The sequence below is a fragment of the Pristiophorus japonicus genome, chromosome 1, assembly GCF_044704955.1.
Source record: "Pristiophorus japonicus isolate sPriJap1 chromosome 1, sPriJap1.hap1, whole genome shotgun sequence".
Classification (NCBI taxonomy): domain Eukaryota; kingdom Metazoa; phylum Chordata; class Chondrichthyes; family Pristiophoridae; genus Pristiophorus; species Pristiophorus japonicus.
This window is the reverse complement of record NC_091977.1, coordinates 513,715,565-513,733,004: the sequence shown is the minus strand read 5'-3', so window position 1 is coordinate 513,733,004 and position 17,440 is coordinate 513,715,565. Positions and strand designations below refer to the sequence as shown.

At 44.5% G+C, this 17,440-nt stretch overlaps 1 protein-coding gene across 1 annotated transcript in view; it reads left to right on the top strand.

Moving 5' to 3' along the window:
* Nucleotides 1-17,440, top strand: part of lama1 (laminin, alpha 1) — a 439,104-nt gene that overhangs the window by 339,772 nt on the left and 81,892 nt on the right. Inside the window, exons 39-44 of the mRNA XM_070895870.1 lie at nucleotides 3,855-4,018; nucleotides 4,814-4,952; nucleotides 8,243-8,345; nucleotides 11,391-11,507; nucleotides 13,709-13,891; nucleotides 14,151-14,305. Of these exons, the coding sequence (XP_070751971.1) occupies nucleotides 3,855-4,018; nucleotides 4,814-4,952; nucleotides 8,243-8,345; nucleotides 11,391-11,507; nucleotides 13,709-13,891; nucleotides 14,151-14,305 (861 nt within the window). The remainder of the gene's footprint in view (nucleotides 1-3,854; nucleotides 4,019-4,813; nucleotides 4,953-8,242; nucleotides 8,346-11,390; nucleotides 11,508-13,708; nucleotides 13,892-14,150; nucleotides 14,306-17,440) is intronic.

Below are 17,440 nucleotides of genomic sequence, written 5' to 3'. Positions count from 1 at the left end.
TTGCCTTGGAGTTCAGGAGCAATTCTGCAGCCTACAGCATGGAGTTACGGCAACATTGCACATACCGTAAAACCAACAGTCCAAATTGGGCTCTACTCCCTGGAGTTTAGAAGAATGAGAGGTGATCTCATTGAAACATACAAGATTCTGAGGGGGATTGGCAGGGTAGATGCTGAGAGGTTATTTCCCATGGCTGGAGAGTCTAGAACTAGGGGGTGTTGTCTCACGTTAAGGGTAAGCCTTTTAAGAGTGAGAAGAGGAGGAATTTCTTCACCCAGAGGGTGGTGAACCTTTACAATTCTCTGTTCCAAAGGGCTGTGGATGCTCAGTCATTGAGTATATTCAAGGCTGTGATAGATAGATTTTTGGACTCTAGGGGAATCAAGGGATATGGGGATCGGGCGGGAAAGTGGAGTTGAGATCTTATTGAAAGACAGAACAGACTCAAAGACCCTTATGGTCTACTCCTGCTCCTAATTCTTATGTTAATTCCACATGAATCAAGTTAGTATTTAACCTGCATGAAATTTGGATTTTGATTGATTTTATTCTTTACCCAAAGAGTGGTGCGAATGTGGAACTCACTACCACAGGGAGTGGTTGAAGCGAATAGTATAGATGCATTTAAGGGGAGGTTAGAAAGCATATGAGGGAGAAGGGAATAGAGGGTTATGCTGATAGATTTAGATGAAGAAAGACAGGAGGAAGCTCGAGTGGAGCATAAATGCCGGTATGGACTGGTTGGGTATGTAATCCAATGTATTCTATGTAGACTAGGAAGGATGGGAAATTTAGCCTCTGTCTTTTGATAGTGATATCAGATTGGGTTGAACAGATTTTTAACTTAGCTGAAATAGCTATAGTTCAAATTGTCTTGCAATTTATATAAATCATTACCAAAAAATGATTTATCTATTTTCCTCCTGCATTTTCCATCTTCTATCCATAAGGCTCAGGTCCACAGACACTGGCAGACTCTGCTACCTTGCCCACATGGTCATACCTTATGTGAACCAAGAATGTAATAGTGAGATAGCGGGTTTCAGTATTCATCAGAGGGGGAGAGATCAATTTTCAGCGAGTCACAGGACAGTAATCTCCCCCCTCAGCTGGGAGCACTGAGTCCAGTTGATCCACTGTCCTACTGCTTGAGATTAGCTAACTGCGTAGATTAGGGATCGACCTATGTGGTACTTCCCGGATCTATGACACTAAGCTGTTTCCAGTGAATTTGTCTGCTGAGCCCTCAGGGAAGCCAGCAGAGATCTGTGTTGTGAAATGGAGTTAGATTGTATTTCATGCCACGCTCAGGCCTACAAAGGAACAATTCAGTGCACACCTTTGTGTATATGCAATACTTGTTGTCAGCTGTGGCTCAGAGGGTAACATACTCACCTCTGAGTCAGAAGGTTGTGAGTTGAAGTCCCACTCCACAGCCTTGAGCACAAAAATCTAGGCTGACACTCCAGTGCAGTGCTGAGGGAGCGCTGCACTGTCGGAGGTGTTATCTTTACATAAGACCATAAGAAAAAGGAACAGGAGTAGGCCATACGGCCCCTTGAGCCTTCTCTGCCATTCAATAAGATTATGGCTGATCTAACCATGGACTCAGCTCCACTTCCCTGCCCGCTCCCCATAACCCCTTATCCCCTGATCGTTTAAGAAACTGTCTATTTCTGTCTTAAATTTATTCAATGTCCCAGCTTCTACAGCTCTCTGAGGCAGCGAATTCCACAGATTTACAACACTCTGAGAGAAGAAATTTCTCCTCATCTCAGTTTTAAATGTGCGGCCCCTTATTCTAAGATCATGCCCTCTAGTTGCAGTCTCCCCCATCAGTGGAAACATCCTCTCTGCATCCACCTTGTCAAGCCCCCTCATAATCTTATACGTTTCGATAAGATCACCTCTCATTCTTCTGAATCCCAATGAGTAAAGGCCCAACCTACTCAACCTTTCCTCATTTCTAGAATCAACCTAGTGAACCTTTTCTGAACTGCCTCCAAAGCAAGTATATCCTTTCATAAATATGGAAACCAAAACTGCACGCAGTATTCCAAGTGTAGCCTCATCAATACCCTGTATAGCTTTAGCAAGACTTCCCTGCTTTTATACTCCATCCCCTTTGCAATAAAGGCCAAGATTCCATTGCGCTTCCTGATCATTTGCTGTACCTGCATACTATCCTTTTGTGTTTCATGCACAAGTACCCCAGGTCCTGCTGTACTGCAGCACTTTGCCATCTTTCTCCATTTAAATAATAACTTGTTCTTTGTTTTTTTTCTGCCAAAGTGCATGACCTCACACTTTCCAACATTATACTCCATCGGCCAAATTTTTGCCCACACACTTTGTGTCCTCCTCACACATTGCTTTTCCTCCCACCTTTGTATCGTCAGCAAATTTGGCTACGTTATACTCAGTCTCTTCTTCCAAGTCGTTAATATAGATTGTAATTGGTTGGGGTCCCAATACTGATCCTGCGGCATCCCACTAGTTACTGATTGCCAACCAAAGAATGAACCAATTATCCCAACTCTCTGTTTTCTGTTAGTTAGCCAATCCTCTATCTATGCTAATATATTACCCCCGACCCCATGAACTTTTTTCTTGTGCTGTAACCTTTTATGTGGCACCTTGTCAAATGCCTTCTAGAAGTCCAAATACACCATATCCACTGGTTCCCCTTTATCCACCTTGTTCGTTACATCCTCAAAAAATTCCAGCAAATTTGTGAAACATGACTTCCCCTTCATAAATCCATGCTGACTCTGCATGACTGAATTTTGTTTTTCCAAATGTCCTGCTACTGCTTCTTTAATAATGGACTGCAACATTTTCCCAACCACAGATGTTAGGCTAACTGGTCTATAATTTCCTGCTTTTTGTCTGCCTCCTTTTTTAAATAGGGACGTTGCATTTGCAGTTTTCCAATCTGCTGGGACCTCCCCAGAATCCAGGGAATTTTGGTAAATTACAACCAATGCATCCACTATCCCTGCCGCTACTTCTCTTACGACCCTAGGATGCAAGCCATCAGGTCCAGGGGATTTATCTGCTTTTAGTCCCATTATCTTACTGAGTAACACCTCATTAGTGATTGCGATTGTGTTAAGTTCCTCCCCCCCCCCCCCCCCCCCCCCCGCCATAGCCCCTAGACTATCCACTGTCAGAATATTGTTAGTGTCCTCTACCATAAAGACGGATGCAAAATATTTGTTCAGAATTTCTGCTATCTCCATGTTCCCCATTACTAATTCCTCGGACTCATCCACTAAGGGACCAATATTTACTTTAGCCACTCTTTTCCCTTTTATATACCTATAGAAACTCTTGCTATCCATTGTTATATGTTGTGCTAGTTTACTTTTATAGTCTATCTTCCCTTTCTTAATTTTTTTTTAGTCATTTTTTGCTGGCTTTCGTATGAGACATTTAACTGAGGCCCCGTCTGCCCTATCAGGAGGATGTAAAAGATCCCATGGCACTATTTCAAAGAGCAGGGATGTTATCCCTGGTGCCCTGGTCAATATTAATCCCTAAATTAAAAACATTTAAAAAAATTTGGTCATTATCACATTGCTGTTTGTGGGAGCTTGCTGTGCTCAAATTGGCTGTCGCGTTTCCTACATTACAGCAGTGACTACACTTCAAAATAGTACTTCATTGACTGTAAAGCGCGTTGGGACATGCGATGGTCGTGAAAGGCGCTACATAAAATATACAAAGTCTATGGAAATGTGTCCTCTGTATAACAGAACTCCTGTTGCAAGCCATTGTGGCCACCTGTATGGCATTCTGTATTGATCGGTTTTGTTCTTGTTAATATTGTTACTCTGTATCTGTGACTACAGTTTCTGGAGCAACACAGCGATCAGCTGGATTTGTGGAATGCCAAGATGAGGATGCACATTGACAAGCTGGTAATGGAAATGACTCGAAAGAGTGTGCTGAGTCTTGTCTACAGGGCAGAGGACCACACTGAGGAACTCAGTAAGCTCGCTGATCTGCTGAACAGGTCAGTCCCTGTAAATGTGTAGTAACAGAACTGCAATTGGCTGCCATTGTGACGACTTGTGTAGCATTCTGTATTGACAGTTCAATGTATTGCATTGTCAAGAAAAGGCGGGCAGATTGACAACATTTTCAAGTGTCATTTTGTTTCAGTAAAGAAACTGTTGTAAATAGGGGGGTTTTAAACAAAGCTTTTTCAATCCTCAGAGCCCTGCTGTAGTGACAATGCAACGTTAAAACCCACAGCCATCATTGGACTCCTTGGGCTGAACCAATCAGATACAATGGTTTGATGACGCGCACCCAAATCTTTAGATCAAGGGGCTTCTCTTTCTAAATTTCTGAAACATATATGTATATTCTTAGTCATTGAAATGGAAGGTGCTAAACACGTTTTCTTTCAATTCTTATGCATCCGAAACAGTAAATGCTGCTGTAATGTTTCACTTATCATTAGTTGTACTTTCCTGCCGATGCCAGGCAAATAAATTCCAGCTTGACTGAAATGCAGATTCTACTAACAAGCTAGTTCTTGGCCAGACAACTGAATAGAATGCCTTTTAGGTGCTGCAAGCTCCGGTTTGCAAGGGCAGGAGAATCTGCAGAGACGGGTTCTCATTTACAGAGAGATGTGTGTGGTCTCGACCGTCTCGTCCTTTGACGGAGGAAACTGCAAAGTCACAAATAGGAAGAGAGTTAACATGTACAAAGAGAAGTGTGATTGTCGGTAGAGATGTTACAGTACCGTGCCTGTGAGATTCTGTGCGAGCCATTACAGTGAACTGTTTCCTGTCAATAGTTCCCTTTCAGCTGTAAGGAACATGTCTCTGAATGCCACTGTGGCAGTCAATGCACACTCCAACATCCAGGCGCTGGTTGAAGAAGCCGCAGGTATTGCATTGGAAGCTCGGAGCAAAGCCAATGTTGCATTAAAGGTGGTGAGTATTTTCTTATTGGAAATAGTTACGCCAAAGTATAGTCTGATCCATGCTCAAAGCCAGCCTATTAAACGTTGTTTCCTATATGTAGTGAATTGGTGAATGAGAGGATAAAGAACGTGTTTACAATTTTGTTGCAAAAAGCAGAGGAAAACCTCCCCAATAATCCCTCAAACTGCTAATTCAGACCGTTTTTATTTCTTCTTTCTAAAGAAAACACATCTCAAGGAACTGACTGTCTCGATTCTTTCTTTACTCTCTCTTAGCCCACCTATCATTTAGATTATGATAAACGTCTAGCATTGCTACCCGAGCTCGGTTCAGTGTCGGGTGTTTGCTGCGCAATGTAACTCGGAGTTGCTAGAGATCCACTGCAATCCAAAAGGGGATGTTCCATTTCAGTGCTCCTGGCACATGTTGGAAGCACCCATCAGCAAATTGCCATGATTTTCTGACCATTAAAATTGTTGGATGGACAATCACGGGCTGGGGCTGTGCATTTCCCAATATGCACCTCCACGGGTGCTGAAGCAGAAAATCGCCCCTCTGTTTGCAGGTGTTTCTTCACTCGAACATCTCAGTGGCTGAACAAGGCTCCACATTTCGGTTTTGTGGATGGTTGTGACACATGTTGCTCTCACTTGAAACTGTCCGACACGAAAAGGAACTGTGGGCTTCCCTCAAAAGCTCAGTGGGTCAGTGTGCACCACCTAGTATCAAACTCAGTCACACAAGGTCTCTGATTCAACTCTGCCCCATCAGATTTCAGCTCGACACTCCGCCGATGTCACTACACTGGATTGCACTGATCCTCAACTACAAAAGGGAAAAATCAGACCGTGTTCTTTCTCCCCATTTCTATCCAGTGATCCTTTCCAGATGAGGATGGGATTCCTTGTGGGTGTGTTACTCCATACAGCTGAATAAATGGAAATCACAATATAGGCAATGTAAATAATGGCTACTTGATATGGATGCTAGCATCTATAGAACTCACTCCAGTGGCAAGGAGCTGGGAAGAAGTGCCAGGAGACATTGTTGGTTTGCGGTGCAAATTTAAATTAATGACCATAGATATTTGTCTTCACCAGATGGGTGGCAATCTGGCAGAGAGGATCGCCCACTCGTTATAGAATCCATTGGATTTTCATTCCTGCCTGCTAATTTTATTTGAGCTGTTTGTGTTATAGTGTGGGACTCAGGAATACAATAGGGCAGCTTTGGGGAAATGGAAGGATGTTGCACTCTACCAAACTGAAGTGGAGTGAAGAGAAAATTAATCTGAAGGGGAGTGAGGGCAACATTTCTTGCGCTGGAGCAGTTATTGCAACTGCCCACATTTGTTGGAAATAGTCTCAGCCAAAATAGTTGCTTACTTGAAAAGAAAGCCCCCTGTTTTGCTGAGGCACACAGTTGCTCATTGATTTTTTTGTTACTGGGTCACACAATTGGTTTGAGACTAGGTTTACATAAGAAACATGAAATAAGAGCAGGAGTAGGCCATTTGGCCTCTCGAGCCTGCTTCGCCATTTAATAAGATCATTGCTAATCTGATCATGGATTCAGCTCCACTTCCCTGCCCACTCCCCATAACCCTTTATTCCCTTATCGCTCAAAAATCTGTCTATCTGCGCCTTAAATATATTCAATGACCCAGCCTCCACAACTCTCTGGGGCAGAGAATTCCACAGATTTACAACCCTCAGAAAAGAAATTCCTCCACATCTCAGTTTTAAATGAGCAGCCCCTTATTCTGAGATTACATCCCTTAGTTTTAGTTTCCCCTATGAGTGGAAATATCCTCTCTGCATCCACCTTGTCGAGCCCCCTCATTATCTTATGTTTCAATAAGATCACCTCTCATTCTTCTGAACTCCAATGTGTATAGGCCCAACCTACTCAACCTATCTTCATAAGTCAAGTCAACCCCCTCATCTCCGGAATTAACCTAGTGAACCTTCTCTGAACAGCCTCCAATGCAAATATATCCTTCTGTAAATACGGAGACCAAAACTGTCCGCAGTATTCCAGGTATGGCCTCACCAATACCCTGTACAGTTGTAGGACTTCTCTGCTTTTATACTCTATCCCCCTTGCAATAAAGGCCAACATTCCATTTGCCTTCCTGATTACGTGCTGTACCTGCATAGTAACTTTGTGTGTTTCATGCACAAGAACCCCCAGGTCTCTCTGTACTGCAGCACTTTGCAATTTTTCTCCATTTAAATTATAATTTGCTTTTCTATTATTTCTGCCAAAGTGGATAACCTCACATTTTCCCACATTATACTCCATCTGCTAAATTTTTGCCCACTCTCTTAGCCTGTCTATATCCCTTTGCAGATTTTTTGTGTCCTTCTCATAATTTGATTTCCCACCCATCTTTGTATCATCAGCAAACTTGGCTACATTACACTCGGTCCCTTCATCCAAGTCATTAATATAAATTGTAAATAGTTGAGGGCCCAGCACCGATCCCTGCGGCACCCCACTAGACACTGTTTGCCAACCGGAAAATGACCCATTTATCCCGACTCTCTGTTTTCTGTTTTGTCTTCCATTGGCCCAGGTGTATTTTATGGGACTCTGCAGCACTCACAGGTGGTCAATATATGCAATACAAGTCTACAGTTTTAGCTGGGATCATTTAATGGCATAAGAATTAGGAGCAAGAGTAGACCATTCGGCCCTTCGAGCCTGCTCCACCATTCAACAAGATCATGGCTGATCTTCTACCTCAACTCCACCTTCTCACACTATCCCCTTATCCCTTGATTCCCTTACTATGTAGGAATATAAATATTGTTAGGACTAGGGAATGTCATTGTGACCATCAAGTCTATCTAGTTTGATAAATCTCAGACCCATAAACCACCGTGTCCCTCATTCTCTTCGTCCTCTCGAAACTCAGCTAGTTTTATTTTAACCTGGTTTTCACTGTCCACTTCAATGTCCTTTCCGACACTGTACACTGTATTACAAGACTGCTTTAAATCATCATGAACTGCTGTAATGCCTGCCTGTGTTTCACACTGCTAATGTCTCGCCTCCAAAGCAAAGAAAATGATCCATCAAATTACAAAGTACAGAAACGCTTCAAATATTATATAAAAATGCACTTTCAAAATAACCGCAACGAATGCCAAGGGCTATAATTGTGCTCAATGTGCATTATTTATATAATTGGATGTCACAACTTAATATAGGCTTGCAGTGTGCGACTTTACTGCTCCAGATGTAAATGGGTCCATTAATCTTGCACTGAATGTTGCTTTTGTATCATTTACTAGGCCATGGGTCCTCAAAGGCCACTTGGGGAAATCGGCAAGGAGTCGGCTCAGCACAGTTCAAAGCTCCTGAGTGATGCAAACGATTTGAAAAGGAAAACCACTGGTGAATAATCTGTCCAATTTAGGCATTCAACATTAATCTCCGCACTTTATTGTTGGTGGAAACCATTGAACTGGCTGACAGCAACATTTGCAGGGCTACAGGGAAAGAGCAGGGGGCGAGGGACTAATTGGATAGCTCTTTCAGTCGAGCCGGCACAGGCATGATGGGTCGAGCGGCCTCCTTCTGAGCTATACCGTTCTATGATTACAATGGAAAGCTGTCCTTTCTCATAAAGTATCGATTGTAAACGCGCATCTAGGTATTTTTAAAATCACAAATCAAAGGGCCAATTTTAATGGAGAGCAGTGTCGGTGGGAACAATGGCTGAGGCGGGCAGGCAGCCCCCAATGGCCCTCCGCAGATCGAGGCCGCGGAGGTTTTAACTCCCGGGCCTGGTCCACACGCTGGCCGTCAGTCTCCCGCCCGAACCCCAGTGGCACGAGCTGCCTGGCAGGTGGGCAGCAGCGGGATTTGGAGTGGCAGGAAGCTGCGGGCAGGGACCCAGTGAGATGGTCCTCGGCACTAAGGTGAGCGTGTGGGAGGCGAGGGGGGTTCGGAAGGGCAATGCAGGAGCACGAGGGGGAGGTGAAGTGTATGGTAGGAGCAGCCCAAGGTTTCCTTATAGGGCCCGGCCAAGCTTCCCGCTCCTGCTAACCCAGGAAGAAAATTAAATAAACTTGCCTATCTGAGTCTCTTCCGGCCCCGGCTCCTCTTCGCCACCAGGGGGAGCAGCCACTAATGCTCCATGCCAGTAAGTGCCCCACTGCCTGCTAAAAGGAGCAGGCAGGCTATTATCGGGACCCACGGGAAGGTAGCAGGATCGGAGAGGTAAGTCGCACAGGGCATTTTAACTGCCAGCCCACCTGGATTCTGCTGGATACAAGAACATAAGAAATAGGAGCAGGTGTAGGCCATACGGCCCTTCGAGCCTGCTCTGCCATTCAATAGGATCATGGCTGATCTTCTACCTCAGCCCCACCTTCCCGCACTATCCCCATATCCCTTAATTCCCTTCATCCCCAAAATTTATTGACTTCTGTCTTGAATATACTCAACGACTGAGCATCCACAGCCCTCTGGGGTAGAGAATTCCAAAGATTCACCACCCTTTGAGTGAAGAAATTTCTCCTCATTTCAGTCCTAAAAGTCCAACCCCTTATTTTGAGACTGTGATCCTGTGTTCTAGATTCCCCAGTCAGGGGAAACATCTTTTCAGCATTAACCCTGTCAAGCCCCTTGAGAATTTTGCATGTTTGGATCACCTCTCATTCGTCTAAGCTCTAGGGAATATCAGCCTAGTCTACTCAAGCTCTCCTCATAGAGCAATCCCCCCCCATCCCAGGAATCAGTCTGATGAACCTTCGTTGCACTCCCTCTAAGGCAAGTGTGTCGTTCCTTTGGTAAGGAGACGAGAACTGTACACAGTACTCCAGGTGTGGTCTCACCAATACCCGGTATAATTGTAGTGAGACTTCTTTACTCTTATACTCTAATCCCTTTGTAGCTAAAGCTAACATATCCTGGGCAGGCTATGGTTAAAACTCCCCCCACAAGATTTATGAGCTGCCAAGACCATGCAAATGTCATCTCTGGAGAACAAGTAGCCACGGCCAAACAATGGGCATTGTGACGACTGATTGATACCTTACAGATTATTTGATTATTTTCGAGAAAGGAAGATAATTCATCGAGCTTCTTCCGCTTGAAGTTTTGCCCTCAGTTGTTTAGTTTCCTCCATCGAGCCTGATTCTGTACTAGTACAGATTGCTCATAATGGGATGAACGTTCCCCTGGGCACAAAGCAGCTGTTGGCAGAGAAGACGCCCAACTTTTCACACCGCCTGATTTTCATCTCTATTGGCTTGGATGGAAACAAAAATTGGGTGGGATATAAAATGGCTATCCGACCCGCTACTGCCCACCGGTAAACATTCCCACCAATCTCTGAAACACGCAAGCCCCCTGAATCAAAATGACCTTTCAAGTCCCTTTTTTTTTAGCGTTCTTAAGTGCAAATGATCCGATCTTCGGAGAATCACCTGTGGAATACAACAGGACAGACTGGAATAATGTTAGCCTGATATCCTAGGGCAGCAGTTTACTGCCTTCAGAGATCACGGAGGAGGTTTAGGGGCCGAAATTGTCAGCCGCCCGAAACAGGGCGCACGCATCCCGTTTTGAGTGTTTTTACCACCGTGGTGGTAGAGGTCGCCTCTTGAGCGAAATTCCGCTCTTTGTTTTTATTTAATTGTATCCGAAAGTCGCTCTTAATGGGGGTGGTTATGCGGCGGTGGCAACACTGGAGGGGCGGACATTGGGGGAGGCGGGGTGGGGGGGGGGCAGAGTGGCCGCTGTGATGATGTCATCATGGCGCCGCGTCATCATGGCTCCCCCCTTCACTTCAAGGGGAGAGCTTGCTCGATCTTTAAAATTCGGTCCACTGGGCCACCAGGGAGGGTTTCTGCCGAGCCAGCGGCCTGGCATCTAAGAGGGGGTGCCAGGCTGCCTGTGGGCAGCCCGGCCAAACCCGGGGGCATAATTGTCGGGCTGACATGGCAGTCAGCCGACAAAAAAAAACATGGCGGCAGCAACAGTAGGTCCTCCCCTTTAAGGGGAGCCATGCCGCCATTTCAGAAGGCCTCAGTCTTGGTGCACCACCGCAAAAAAGCTTCTTTTGGCACCGCCGAGTAGACTGAAGATTTTCACGGCGGAATTTTGCCATCGGGCTGGGGTAGATCAGCGGTGCTCACTGTGCTGACACACGTAACACAGATCGGCAGCAGGGGAGTGGTAGGTGGGGAGCGGGTCACCGCTGGGATAACACGGGAGTGGAATTTTGATAATGGCAGCCATTACACGAAAAGTCGCCGGCCATTGCACTCCGCAGCGTGGCCGCCAATTTCCGGTGTTAAGAGGCCTTAAGGAAAGGGGCAATTTCAGCCCCTTAAAGTTTTCCCTGGGTTATTTGTGGGTCTACATAAACGAGTGTGTCCTTACTGTGGGTATTGTATCTGAACACCTTCTTAGGCTGTCTTATCTGTTCAGGTCTTGTGAATCAGCTGAATGGACTGAAGGAGAAAGTTGATCAGATTCGGAAGAATGCGCATAATGTGAGCAGACAGCTGAGTGAGCCCCTACAGATACTGGCAGGATTGCCCAACGGTGAGTGATGTAGCTAATTCAACCATACCGAAAACAAGTAGGAATGTTCATTGCTGAGGAAATGGAAGAATCTGAGACTTTGTATAATTTCCATTTCGAAATGTTCAGATTGTCTATGCAGCTCTCAAGAGCGAAGTATGAGGTTGGCCTGAGCAAGCATCTTCCGTTTATGTGTTCAGATCAGATGACATCTACCCTCCCACCACATATAAAAGCTCGCTCCCTCCGCCCAAAAAATCTGACAGTAAATATTATGGGGTGTAAATTAAATCCACACCCAGGTATTTCAGGAATTGTTAGAATCCTACAGAGGAACGTGCCCTTTCTTTACATAAAAGTGTCAGCTGTGGCTCAGTGGGTAGCGCACTCGCCTCTCAGTCAGAAGGTTGTGGGTTCACTTCCCACTCCAAGAACTTGAGCACATAAATCTAGGCTGACATTCCAGTGCAGTCTGAAGGAGTGCTGCACTGTCGGAGGTGCCATCTTTCGGATGAGACGTTAAACCGAGGCACTGCCTGCTCTCAGGTGGACGTAGAAGATCCCATGGCACTATTTTGAAAAAGAATAGGGGGGTTTTCCCCGGTGTCCTGGCCAATATTTATCCCTCAATCAACATAACAAAAAAAACAGATTATCTGGTCATTATCACATTGCTGTTTGTGGGAATTTGCTGTGCACAAATTGACTGCTGCGTTTCTTACATTACAACAGTGACTACACTCCAAAAGTACTTCATTGGCTGTAAAGAGCTTTAAGACATCCGGTGGTTGTGAAAGGCACTATGTAAATGCAATTCTTTCTTTCGTTCTTTTATTAAAATGGAGATTATGGTCATTACAGCTCTGGTTGTGCTATAATACCGGGAGACTTGAATACAGTTAGGTAGGGTTTACCTTTTGTAGGCCTGTACCAAGATGGCTGCTGAATTCTGTAAGGGGATTGGTCAGCTCAGTGGATGTGAAATGCGTTAAAGCTTTGTCCTTGATGAATTGAAGTATAAAAGCAGCTGTAGTGATGGGAATTCACGTTTCCTCTCACAAGAGGGTCAATTAAAATGTAGGGACTAATTTTCCTGTTCCCACTCCTCAGCATGATTGGATCTCCTGGACGCCATGCACAGATGAGAAATGGGAGGGCTCCCTTAGGGTCTTTGCGTTGCCTGATTTTCCTTTATGTGCTATGCCCAGGTGATTCAAAATAGGCAACAACAACAACTTGCATTTATCTAGCAGCCTTAATGTAGTAAAATGCCCCAAGGAGCTTCACGGGGGCATTATCAGGCAATATTAGACGCCAAGCCACATAATAAGCTATTAGAACAGGGTTCAAAGAGGTAGGTTTTAAGCAGCGTCTTAAAGGTGGAAGGAGGGGCGGAGAGTTTCGGGAGGGAATTCCAGAGTTAAGGACCCAGGCAGCTGAAGACACGGCCGGCGAAGGTGGGGCGAAGGAAATCGGGGGATGGACAAGAGTCCAGAATTGTAGGAATGCAGAGTTGTCATGGGAACAGGAGTAGGCGATTCAGCCCTTCGAACCTGTACCGCCATTCAATGAGATCATGGCTGATCTGCGACCATAAACCCACCTTCGGCCCATATCCCCTAATACCTTTGGTTCATAAAAATCTCTCAATCTCAGATTTAAAATTAACTATTGATCTCGCATCAATTGCTGTTTGTGGAAGAGAGTTCCAAACTTCTACCACCCTTTGTGTGGAGAAGTGTTTCCTAATTTCATTCCTGAAAGGTCTGACTCTTAATTTTTAGACTATGCCCCCTAGTCCTAGACTCCCCAACCAGCGGAAATAGTTTATCTCTATCTACCCTATCTGTTCCCCTTAATATCTTGAAAACTCCCTTAAAATCTTGAAAACTGTGATCAAATCACCCCTTAACCTTCTACATTCTAGGGAATACAACCCTAATCTGTACAATCTCTCCTTGTAATTTAGGGTTGTCGGGCTGGAGGAGGTAGAAATGGGGAGGGATTTGAACACAAGCATGATCATTTTAAATTGGAGGTATTGTTAGACCGGGAGCCAATGTAGATCAGCACAAGTGCAGGAATGGGAAAATCCCGGGAGGCCAAGAAAAGAATTAAAAAGTAGCTTAAATATAAAAATATGAAGTTGACTCGATGGCGTCAGTGGGTGACTACTTTCGGCGTAGATGCTTTTCGAAAAGATTAACCGTTGTATGTTGCAGGTACTGCTGCTAGAGTTCGCGAGGCAAGAGATCGTGCCGTTGCCGCTAATCTGACAGCTGCTGCAGCTCTTGCTGGAATTCAGCACTTCAGTCGGCAGCTGTTGAGCACATCTGGCACTTTAGCAAGGGTCAATAAAACCATCAGGGAAACAAATGACCTCATCAATGATTCAGCAAAGACTGGTAAGTTTACAGAGAAAAATTGATTAAAGTTCATTTTTGACAAATGTGCATATTTTGCATGACTGGACATGGGCAGCACGAAACCAAGCACATCTACGTTTAATTAAAAAAAAATCAAAACTCATGCCGTCAGATTTTCTGCCACTTTACAGTCCTCGTTGTTTCGCCCAAGAATTCCAGTTTGTAATGGTGCAGTGACTAGTGTAAGCGCAGTGCTCTTTCGCCTTTACTTGAATTTCTGACCTTTGCCCCCTTATAGCCGTGGCTGCTGGAAAGAAGGTGCAAGAGATCGAAATTCAAGCCAATTACTTGCTGGACAGGTTGAAACCGTTGAAAAGGCTGGAGGACAACCTGAGCAGAAACCTGTCCGAGATAAAGGAATTGATTAATCAGGCCCGGAAGCAAGCTGCCTCTGTAAGTGTGCAGTTGCTCAATAGGCGCGGTTGTTACAAATCAATTTTACACCAAAGTTATGGGAGAAAAAACGGCACAGTGGTCACTTTTCTGGTCTGTATTTTTTTGCTTCAAAAACTCATTGCACCATCTCCTGCACCAACTCAATCTTTGCTAAGGGTTCAAAACAGTGGAACTCCTTCCTCTTCCTCCGTGATCGACAGGCGTTTAAAACCCCAAATTAGCAGCACCTAACCTCTACCTTGTTAATTTGTCTCATCCCTTCCTTTTACAGCGTTGATGGTGCCCTGCACTGTGGGCACTTAGTCTTTCATCTAGGTGCCTTAATACCATCTTTGAAAGATGCAGTCTGTCCTTAATATTACAAGGTGGATCCATCAGCATCTGAAAGGAGTAAAGACAGGTTAAAGTTTTAGTTCTCGACCTTGGCGCGAGTTTCGTTTGCTGGGGTAATTGGGCAGGCGGAGGGCACTGCTCTCCTCCGACCTGGCAGACGGGACGGGCCGGGGGGAGGGGACACGAGGAGTCCAGAAGGCTGAAGTACTTTATGGTGGGGGTGGGGGGGGGTGGAGAGGTACACAGGGCCCAGAGTATTTTTGGAGGGGTGGGGGGAGGAGGGATGCAAGAGCACAGGGTCTGGCAGTGGGCTGTATTTTTGTGTGTGGGGAGGGGGGGGTGGGGCGGGAGGCGGTGGTGGAGAGGCACACATTGCCCAGAGTATTTTTGGAGAGTTGTGAGCACACAGTAGGATGGAGTTGTTTTGGGGTGTGCAAGCGCACAAGCTGGAGTATTTTGGGGGCAAGCCACTCGGCTTTGGTTCTTAAAATTAGGAACAGCAGAGTTAAGATCGGTTCAGGGATGCGGATATTAAACAATCAGTTCCTGAAAGAGATTTGTTTTTAAAGAAGGGATTTTAAATATAATAATAAATGCTCGGAAGGAACCTTTATTCTTGAAAGAAAAAAGAATTTAATGGGACAATTTCATATCTGAGGTAAAAGTATTTTCGGTACGTTACGGGAAAGAAAGAGCAACAGCTAATCGGCGTCAAGGAGAGAATTTAAACAGAAGGTGAACAGATATCTGTAAAGCAGTTGACGGAGGCGATCAGGGAGCAGAGACAAAGTGGAAGGTTTTAAAGGAAGAGTGGGAATTATTGCAAACTGAAAAATGCAAGGGAGCCATTCTCCGCACAAAGGCTAAAGAGGCATTGAAGGGAGAAAGATGCACTAGATATTTTCTAGAGCAAAAGATGTTGCAACAACAGTTATCATTAATTGGAGAGTTGAAGATTGGGAAAAGGATCATTAATGGAAGTGGGGAGATTATGGAGGCGGCTAGTAACTTTTATCAAGAGTTATATACAAAAGAAGACATTTCTAAATTGGCGATGGAGAAGGTTAGTGCTTTTATTGAAGAGGGTTTAAAGAAGGATGAGAGAAGCAGGTGTGACAAAGAAGTAGGATTAGCAGAAATAAATGTAGCAATAAGTGGAATTAAGCGGGGGAGGGAACCCAGGGTCTGATGGACTAAGTGCAGAATTTTATGAAGAATTTTTAGAGATTTTAATTCCATTGGTCTTGGAGATTTTTAAGGAGATTAAAACTGAGGGAAGCCTGGCCCCATCTCCGAGGAAAGGTATTATAAGTTTAGCTTATAAAAATAAAGGGGATAGACGGGATCTGAAGAATTGGAGGCCCATCACATTATTAAATGTGGATGATAAGATCTTGGCGAGGGTTATGGCAAATCGTATGAAGGAGGTGATGCAACAGATAATTTCGCCCTCTCAGTCCTATGGAGTCATAGGCTGGGACATCGCTTTTTCTGTGGTCTCAATCCGAGATGTGATAGAACTCATGGAAGAGAGTGGGAGGGAAGCTTATGTGCTAAAGATGGATCAAGAGAAAGCCTTTGATAGAGTCTCTCATGAGTTTTTATTGATGGTTTTGGAAGCATTTGGTTTTGGGAAAAATTTCATTGAGTGGATAAGGATTTTTTATTCAAACACATTTAGCTGGGTTAAATGTAATGGTTTTTATCCAAGTATTTTCCAATACAGAGATCAGTGAGACAGGGTTGTCCCCTATCCTTATTGTTGTAGACATTGGTAGCAGAACCATTAGGTTACATGATGCGAAAGGACAAGGCGTAGTCGGGATTGCGGTTCCCAGTTCCGGGCAGGTATTGGTGATACACCAATATGCAGATGACACGACCTTAACGTTGAGAGATGGGGAGTCAGTGAGGAAAGCTATGGGAGTAGTGGAGGAGTATTGTAGAGTTTTAGGAGCCAGAGTAAATTCTAGTAAGTCCCAATGCCTGGTTGTGGGAAGGAGCAGGGGGGTGGGGGGGTACTGGAGGAAAGCCCTTTTAAGGTGGTGGAGGTTTTAAAGTTCTGGGGGTGCATATGGGGTGCAAGAAGGATAGGGATGAAGTGGGAACCAAAGGTTATGAAAATTAAAAAGATTTTGGGACGATGGGAAAGAAGATGGTTGAAAGTGCAAGGAATAGCAACAGTGGTGTCAGCTCTCCTGCTATCTAAACTATGGTACTTATTGACGGTGAAGGATATTCCTGAGTGGGCGGAAAAGTCTATCCGAGACGCTTGTGTAAAGTTTTTATGGGAAGGGAAACCAGCCTGGGTTACTTACAATATAATCATTGGACAGCAAAATCAGGGAGGACTCAATTTCCCAGATATTGATTTGAAGAAAAAATCCTTTAGAATTAAATGGTTGAAGAGATTTCTTCAGAAGTCAAATACAAATTTCTGGAAGAGTTGTTTCCAGTACTTTTTTTTAATTAAGTGGGATAGGAGGACAGGGAATATTTTATATGGAGTACAACAATATGTTTTTGAAATCGATTAAACCTCTCCCTAGGTTTGACAAGGGGGTTGTAAACACTTGGCCTCAATTTTTTTAAAGCGTACAGTTTATGCCCAAAGATGTTGAGGAATTTTTAGAACAGCCCTTATTTTTGAACAGGTGGATCAACATTGAAGGAGAGGTATTATTTAATGAAGCTTTTATAAAAGCTGGTATTACATATATGAAAGATGTATTGTATGAAGTGATTCTAGAAGCAGTAGTGAGGGACATGGTTTGGGAGGAGGATCAGGAGGTAGAGGAA